The following is a 9,311-nucleotide window of genomic DNA, read 5'->3' as shown; positions in this document are numbered from 1 at the left end:
GCATGTTTGACATGACAAAGCAACATTTTGGTGAGAGTCAAACTCACACTAAACAGCATAAACCTGTTTAAACCAGCTTGAATTCTCATGGTAGGCTTGTGCAAGAATTCCACTAAAAAATAACCCAACAAGCAACCCAACATATAAGTGAGAGCCACAGACAGACAGAGGCTCCTGTGAGAGAACTGGAATGTGATATGCTGCTTGTTCAGCGATCTGATTGGTTGATGCAGAGGTTGGGGAAGATTTAAGCAGTCCTCAAGGTCTTGGGAAATGGCATTGCAGCTGTTAAATGTGCATAGAGAAATCTCACGCCCTTGTGTGGTGGTCAGGGGGTTACACATGCTCATAACTCTACTTGCCTCACGAGGACACAATTTCAGCATACACAGCTAAACAGCTGAATACACGAGAATCAGATATCTAAATGTCTAAATGTATTAGCCATTTGTGGTTATAAGCTAATCCAAGGATAATATGCTCAAATAAAGTATGTTTTTCTTTTGACATGCAGATGACACCTTTAATTTTGGCTCAAGATTTAAAATGATGATGGAAGTGCGCCCTCGTGTGGCGTTAGGTGTGCTTCTGCATGTCTTCAGTGGAGAGAAGGAATATCTTACCCTGTACATCTATCAAAACCAGGTCTGAAGATCTTATCAAAGATTTATTATAAATCCCATGTTGTGTGATTAAATTTCTGTTCATAAAAATATCATTATTATAGTATGGTAGTCATTTTGGTATAATTATTTATGCTTATGTAAGTGTCAGTATAATTCATGAGCACATTTTACTGAATATTGCAATGTGGAATGTAAGAATACTTTACAGCAATTCAATTGCGATGCAAAAAGTTAATATTGCCGCATGTTGCTGTGCATGTATTTGCCTTCTTGCTGTTTTTTATCAGAGATGTTTATTAGGAACATTAAAGTCATTCGATTAATTTGATGGGTATTTTGTAGGTGGTTGTTGTGGTGAATAATGGTATCCGTGAGTTCTCCACCTATGTGTCTCCTAGACAAGAAATCTGTGATGGAAACTGGCACAATATCACAGGTAGAGATGTAAAACCCACTTCATTTTGTTATAACTGTTACACTTTAAAACAGCACACTAATTTCATCACTCCTGTACTTGAAAATCATCAAATTCCTAAAATAAATTATTTTTTATTAATATTACATTTCGAACTGTACTTTTTCTTCTTTTTTAGCTGCTTAAGGCTTATTAAAGATTTGCTTAGTTATGTATTGCTTATTTGAATTATAGATACACATGATGTTATGGAATCCTGTTAGGTCATTGACTAACTGGGGTCTCTGAATCAGTGCGGTGCAATCATTAAGCTTTTCTGTGTTTTCCAGTGATCAGAGATGGTAATGTGGTGCAGCTGGATGTGGATTCAGAGGTGAATCATGTTGTGGGGTCTGTCCATGAAACGGCACAGAACAGCAGCTCTCCTGTGTTTATTGGAGGAGCCCCAGGTCAGTCACCACCAATCATAGTTTTTCACACCACTAATATTCAGAGACAGTGGCTACACATAATATTTATGAATTTCATTGAATTAAATATATCAGTAAATATTCTGACTCAATTTTAATTACATGTAGGCATTTTTTTCAACAGTATCTCATAAAGTGAGTACACCCCTCACATTTCAACAACCATTTTAGTATTTTCTCAAGGGACAATACTATAGAAATCAAACTTGGATATAATTTAGAGTTGTCAATGTGCAGCTTTTATAGGAGTATAGATTTACTGTCCCCTGAAAATTACTCAACATACAGCCATTGTTATCAAAAATACCTGGCAACACAAGTGAGTACACCTTAAGTGAACTTGTCCAGAGTGTCAATATTTTGTTTTAGCACCATTGTTATCTGGCACTGCCTTAATCATCCTGGGCATGGAATTGAGTAGAGCTGCACAGGTTGTTGCTGGGATCCTCTTCCACTCTGTAATGACATCACAAAGCTGCTGGACATTACATGACACACATGGTGCTTCTTCACCTTATGCTTGAGGTTCAGGTCTGGAGACATACCTCATCACCTTCAAGTTCCTCTGCAGTTGTCATCTCGGTGGTGTGTTTTTGGGTCATTATCATGTTGGAAAACTGCTGTTCGGCCTAGTTTCTGGAGGGAAGGCATCATGTTCTGCTTCAGAATGAACACTACATAATGGAATCCATGTTTTCCTCAGTGTACTGCAGCTTCCCAGTACCAGCAGCACTCATGCAGCCCTAGACCATGATACTACCACCACCATGCTTGACTGTAGGCAAAACACAATTTCTTGGTACTCCTCACCAGGGCATCATCTGAGACAAACAAGTTTATTTTATAGTCTCATCAAACCACAGGACATGGTTCCAGTAATTCATGCTCTTGGACAGGTTGTCTTCAGCAAACTGTTTGTGGGCTTTCTTGTGAGTCAGCTTCAGATGAGGCTTCCTTCTGGGACGACGCCATATGCAAACCGACTTGTTGCAGTATGCGTCGTATGGTCTGAACACTGACAAGCTGACCTTTTACTTCTGCAACCTTTAAAGCAATGCTGGCATCACTCATGCATCTGTTTTTTAAAACCAGATTCTGCACCTGACACACAAAACGAGTACTCAATTTCGCTGATCGACTCTTTCGAGGCATGTTCCAAATAGAACCCATCTTGGAAAACCTCTGTATGACCCTGACCACTGTAGTGTAACTCGGTTTCAGGGTGTTACTGAACCTCTAATAGCCTTGGCCATTTTTGTAGAGAGCAACAATTGTAATTCATCCAGTGTTCAGTATAAAAGAATTGTACTTAAAGCACCAAATTTTAACTGCTCTAATACATGATACACAACTTTGTATGGTCCTGTCAAGCAGACAAAAACATAAAAATTATGAATAGGACATGTGGCTTTGCATGGTTAAACAACATACTGCTGTTATCACTTAGGATGTACTCACTTTTGTTGCCAGCTATTTTGACAATAATGTCTGTATGTTGAGTTATTTTCAGAAGTAAATCTATACTGCTATACAAGCTGCACATTGACTACTCTAAAATATATTCAAGTTTCATTTTTATAGTATTGTCCCTTGAGAAGATATACTGAAATGGTTGCTGAAATGTGAGGGGTGTTCTTACTTTTGTGAGATACTGTAAGTACAATTTGTGCACAAAAAGTGCATTTTCTCAAATGATTCATATAAATGTTGGTACATTAATATAAAACGGACACTTAATATAAAGCGGGTCAAATTAGGCTCATCCAGTGAGAATTTAGAGCCATAACTGTCAAATAAAAATTGTGGTTCTTTAATAGCTGATAATTTTTTACCCTTTTCTCTGCTCCAGACTCCATGCTGCCTCACAGTCTCTTCAGCAGGAGGGGCTACACGGGTTGCATGAGGAACCTGTCTGTGAACGAGTCTCCTGTGAGCTTCAGTAAAGCGGCTTTGATCAGCGGTGCAGTTGGTGTGGGCGCCTGTCCTGCTGCTTGAGTGACAGCAACAGAAATGAACCTGTGTCATTGTTTGTGTTTCAGTAAAGAATGAAGCACCACTGTCACTGTCTCTTCAGCATCATTTATAGCTACAGTATTCTATCACTATGAAATATTTCATTAATCACTAATGTACTGCAAACCAGAGCACTGCAAGCATTCTTTTAAACTGATACAAAAAGTTCCTAATTTTAGGTATGTAATGTCTTAAAACCTGATACTTTAAACAAATATGCACAAAATATTAACAAAGGCATACAGTACATTTTAATAAAGCTAATGTTCTCTGTAATTTGTTTCGTATTTGTATATGAATTTGTGTGAAATGTCAAGTACAGCTGCAGTAGTGTAGATGAATATTACGAATATTTGAACAAAACTAAAATTAAACAAATTTATATACATTTTATATGAATATATTTACATTATTGTAAATATGAAATATACTAACAACAGTATACTTCTACCTTTCAAATAAAAAAAACAATTTGTTTAATGAAAGTTGTAGTTCCAAGTGCAATAAAACAGTTCCAATTTTTATAATGCCAGCAAAAGACAAGATCATTTTTTTTCTCATTTAACCAGTTCTGCACTCTACTCCAAATGGCAGTTGTCAAGTGGGAAGTTACAAAGTCTAAAGTTTAAAATGTAACACTTAGTAACTTATTAAAAGGGCAGATATTTTAACATTTTAAGTAATTCTCTTAGATTTTTTGTATGAGCATTTATTTTAGCAAAAGCTTCTAATATATTTAAAAATTACGTAATAAATGGACAACAAATATTAGGAACATTTCTATTAGAACTAGAACATTCCTCACTTATACACTCAGACACCCAAATTCTCTGAAATTGTTATATATTACTGATTTTTAAGATAAGGAACAAAACATGTTTTAAATATTACTTTTTATTATTTATTGGTACATTATTATAAATGTACCTATAAATAATAAACACTATTTTTATTTGATCCATCCAATAACAGTGTAAAATCTTCAGTTATGTAATAATGATGTTAAAGGATCTAAGTGATTTTTCTTCCTGTTTTCAGACTATTATGCACAATCCAATTCCTAAATTTCTTAATTTTCTACACTCCTTTTTAATATTAAACATATATAACTTGTTATAACTTGTAATATTAAACATATATAACTTGTTTTTTGGCTCATGACGTTCAGTGCATGTTTTAACACAATAAAATTAAAAAATAATAAAATATTTCTTTCAAAATGAACAGAAACCTTTATTTAACAGAGTTGACAAACACTGCCGGAGTTGACAAAGGTTCAATTGATTGACAGGACAGCAAATTCAGAGAGCTAACTAATTTTTAAACTAACATTTAATTTTAATATAACAATCCTTCCATTGGATGTCTCATTTTGGGTCTCTAGTAGCTCACAAAATGCACAAAGCTAATGTTAGGCTTTGTGTAATGGCATTCTTATGTGCTGCCCTGTAGCAGCAACAGAACTGTTCCCAGTTATGTGAATCCAAAGGATCTGTGGCCTGTCTTTAAACCCCATCAATTACATACATTTTATTTGTACCTGACCTGCATGACGCAAGCAGTGGGCAATTGGCATGATCTCATGTGAGTGACAGGTTGTAAAATAAATAAATAATAAGGCATATTAATCAGGCCAAATACATATATAAAATCATGAAATTTGAATAATTCCTCATATATTATATCACTATATAATGAGTTTTGTGAGCACTTGTCAACTCCATCAGCTGTCCGTCGAACATAAATCCTGATGGAGTTGACATTGACCATGTGTTGTACAGTGGAGCAATTTAGTTTTTTTCTTCAGCTGTAGCTGCCTTAATATACATAACAAAAATGTCAATATTTATCCCACAACCATTTTCACAAACTATTACACTGGGATGACAGAGTTGACATGCTACATCTGTGACTGCAGATACTTTAACACAGTTTTTTATAAAATATAGCAAATATAAAACTTCCAGTATTGTGTGTCCTACTGTGAGATCCACAATAAGAAGGAAATAGGAAAAGGGCTCCTCATAGTTAAAGATTTATTTAGAATTTAAAAATCCCAATGGAGTTGACACAAAGTGAGGAAACAAATTTGATAGGTATTTTTATGGAAATATATAATTCAAGATTTACTTGTATTGTTTGATATACTTCAGATGATATAATTTACCTATATTTAGATTTAGATTGGAGTTTTACATTGTGACCTCATGCTGAGGACAGATTAAATTATATGTATTTCCAAGAACATGTATATAAATGTAATACTAAAGAAATTATTACAAAATAAATAAATAATAAAATGAACAAAAGCAATAAATATATTATGTAGAATAAAGTATGTAGAATTCCTTTAGATGTAACTTTTTAAGTATTTTTATTTTGATGAATGTCTTCATATTTAACATAAAGAGGGCTTTTGTGTGTAGGACATGTTTTGTCCCTTATCTCAAGAATCAGTGATATACATTTATAAAGGATGTTTTTTTTTTTATTATTAACGTAAAATAGCTTTCAACAGCACATAAACTAAATATGACAATAAATAAGCTATAAAAGCTGCACTAATTAAAAAAAAAAAACTAAAAAACTTTTAATAGAGTGTAAACAAGATATTATAATAAATTATACTTATCAGCTAAATACAATAAAAGCTTTTTTTATTCTTAATTTAAAAATACTTGAAGAGCACTTGGTGGAGACCCGAAAATCTACATTTGTGGATAAAATGCTTAGTGGAAAATGCTAAAACTAAAACCTACACACAGCACTTCCTTGCGCAGTATGCGCACTGTGATACGTCATCAACAAACGACGCTTTGACTTCAAATTGTTGCGCGAAACGCCCACTGTTTCTATAGCAAACAACAACCGCCAACTAACAAGCGAGAGGTTCACAGATAAATGTAGGATGGGTAAAAGTAGATAAAATGGTGTGAAGCAAAAAGATGACACAGTCAATAGTAGTCCAAGGTAAGAGAGTTAATCTTTAATGGTCATAACGAAAGTTTACCGTGCTATGGATTTATAATCCTCATATCCGTATAATAACCATGGTAATTTCACTCAAGAAATAGAACTAAATCTTATTTTAAGCATTATGATTTCAAGTCTGTATTACAGCCCCAGTCTTTTGTTTAGCTTCTCTCATCTATGTCGGTAATAAAGCAGCCTTTCTGGCATTAAGTGCATAAGATCATTTAACCTACCTAAAATGTAGAAATCAATGTAACGTTAGCAAATCAAAAGTATAAATAAATAAATCTGTTTTAAAACTGACAAATAAATGCTCATATTTTTTAAAGTGTTCATTTAGTTTGTGTTCAAAAGTATTGCAAGTTCCTCTTCCATACCAATCCAAAAGTACTCCACCAGACAATCATGTCTCGCATGGAGAAAAATACAAAAAGTACAAGTTGTCATTGGTTTCCAAATAAACAACAAAAAAGGTTCATAACACCTTGACCAAGAATTTCTCCCTTGATGCCTAATGCCTCTCTTGTTGTCCTTTTTTTTTAGTTGGTCAGTGTGGGAATCAGGTGGGCTGCCGCTTCTGGGACCTCGCACTCAGAGAACACGCACACGTGAATCAAGTGAGAAATAATATGGCGCTATGTTTTTCTAAATGCTGAAAATTTTGGGATTTTTTACGTTCTTTTTTTCTAATTTTTTATGACTTACAATAAATTATTTATTTTACAGGTAGACTGAGTATGTAATATTTGTAAACTTAATGACAGAAGTTTATTTATAATCACAGTCATGTTCTATTCACAGTAAGATTTAGAATTAGTATGTAAATCTCTCTAAGCCTGTCAAGAACACATTTTGGTTACATTTCACCATAAAATCAAAAAACAGTCGAGAAATTATATTTTGCATTAAATATACATACAAATAAAAAAAATAAATAAAGACAGTATAGTTAGTGCCTCCATGATGTCTAAATGTTGCTTTACAGTTATATGAATTGGGGGATAGCATTGTTTTCACCATAAAAAGTTATTTTCTAAAGTCATTACTTCTGTGCTGTGAGGGGATTTCTAGATCTATTGACACTTTAGTTTGGCCAGTGGCCTAAATAAATACTTGGGATTGTTTTTATTTTTATTTATGAGCAGGAGGTTATTTAAAGTTATAGCCTTTATAAATTAGTTATTATATTTATATTAGTCTTTAGTCTTATATTAGTCTTTATAAAACCTTATCTTTTACTCATCCTAATGTCATTCCTAAGACTTTGGTTCAAAGTCCACCTAATCAAAATGAAGAACATCAAAAAAAAAATCCTACCTGTGTACTGTTAAACAAATCCATATGAATTTTGCAGTTTAATCCAAGTGTTGTGCATCCAGCATAAAACGTGTCAAATCTGTTGTGCTAATTATGTGGCGACCCCTGATGGAAGCAAACCGAAAGAGATAGAGTTTAAATGTAGTTCATGAAGTTTGTAGCCACTTAGGCCTACATTAGTCACTCTATGTATTCTCAAACAGTTCTCAAGCTTGTTCTCAATTTAATTGTGAAGAAATACAATTGCTTTATATGATGAAAAGCTGCTGTCAGTCTGATCTTTGCTTTTGTCTCTGCAGGGGGGAGTTTATGATGAGGCGCTGAGCAGCTTCTTTAGAAATGTTGACCAAAGGTACCCTCTCTTTCTTCTCCTTACACTCCCTTCAACTGCATGTCCACATATTCTCCTCTCCTTGCTGATCCACTTGATTTATTGTGGGATCTTAAATGTGTACTTGTGTGTGGTGTATTTTTAGGGGAGCAGACTCTACAGGGGGCAAGATCTCCGCTCTAAAGGCCAGGGTAAGCACCATGTTAGGTGATGTATTGAAGTTGGGGCATGGAGACAGGACATTCGATTTTGGCTGCTACTTTGTGTACACTCTGTGTGTGTGTGTTTGATATATGTGCGGTTAGCCTATAGTGCCTATAGCATGTAACTCTCATGGGAAAATACATTAAAAGAGCAGCAAGACCATCCTGCAGCCAAAGATGTCAGTCTTGGACCATACAATTAAAAATAGTACAGTCTTACATCATAAGTAAGGGTAGGGCTGTCGCGATAACCACAATATCGCAATACCGCGCTATTGACGTGCATAACCGCAGAGGAATGCAACAACCGCAGCAACCGCGATATTTGCCTGTTTTCTATTTTCCTAAGGATTTGCCCTTCTCACTTAATGCCTGTGTGCTGAATATTAAAGGTTGTATCAGCGATTTCTAGCCTGAAACATAAAGTGTCAAATTCAGCTGACCTTTCTTCACGATCCGCTCGCTGCCTGCCCCATAAATTGTCTGTGAAAAAACCGCGTCTCTCTGGTCAGCCTAGGGTCCGAGATATGCCAAAAAGACAAACGGCACTACCAACCTTTCCACAGATAAACAAACAGTGTTCCAACCAATCAGCGTCAGGGGTTTGGTGTTGTGGACTTTCGCTCCGCCTCCCTCACATCCCTGCACCAGTAGGAAAGTCCACAACACCAAACCCCTGACGCTGATTGGTTGGAACACTGTTTGTTTATCTGTGGAATAGTTGATAGCGCCGTTTGTTTTTTTGGCATATCTCGGACCCTAGGCTGACCAGAGAGACGCGGTTTTTTCACAGACAATTTATGGGGCAGGCAGCGAGCGGATCGTGAAGAAAGGTCAGCTGAATTTGACACTTTATGTTTTAGGCTAGAAATCGCTGATACAACCTTTAAATTAGTAATTAGTTAGTAATGATAACATAATGTGTTTATTATGAGGCTCAGTAGATATGCACTTAACAAGCCT

The 9,311-nt window shown here is 35.2% G+C and overlaps 1 protein-coding gene and 1 long non-coding RNA gene across 2 annotated transcripts; both read left to right on the top strand.

The window, feature by feature from the left end:
• Nucleotides 1-107: 107 nt before the first annotated feature.
• Nucleotides 108-3,800, top strand: LOC141317398 (laminin subunit alpha-4-like). Its single transcript, XM_073833120.1, has 4 exons — nucleotides 108-645; nucleotides 969-1,062; nucleotides 1,371-1,490; nucleotides 3,361-3,800. Exons 1-4 carry the CDS (start codon nucleotides 547-549, stop codon nucleotides 3,504-3,506), a joined length of 459 nt encoding a protein of 152 aa, XP_073689221.1. The 5' UTR covers nucleotides 108-546; the 3' UTR covers nucleotides 3,507-3,800.
• Nucleotides 3,801-6,367: 2,567 nt separating this feature from the next.
• Nucleotides 6,368-8,337, top strand: LOC141317396 (uncharacterized). The gene is made up of 4 exons (XR_012351796.1): nucleotides 6,368-6,494; nucleotides 7,041-7,114; nucleotides 8,114-8,166; nucleotides 8,291-8,337. It is a non-coding gene; the product is annotated as an uncharacterized lncRNA (long non-coding RNA).
• The last annotated feature ends 974 nt before the right edge of the window (nucleotides 8,338-9,311 follow it).

Source organism: Garra rufa, unplaced genomic scaffold (assembly GCF_049309525.1).
Source record: "Garra rufa unplaced genomic scaffold, GarRuf1.0 hap1_unplaced_908, whole genome shotgun sequence".
In the NCBI taxonomy this organism is placed as follows: Eukaryota; Metazoa; Chordata; class Actinopteri; order Cypriniformes; family Cyprinidae; genus Garra; species Garra rufa.
Note: the sequence above shows the minus strand (reverse complement) of the source record. Positions and strands in the feature narration are given on the sequence as shown.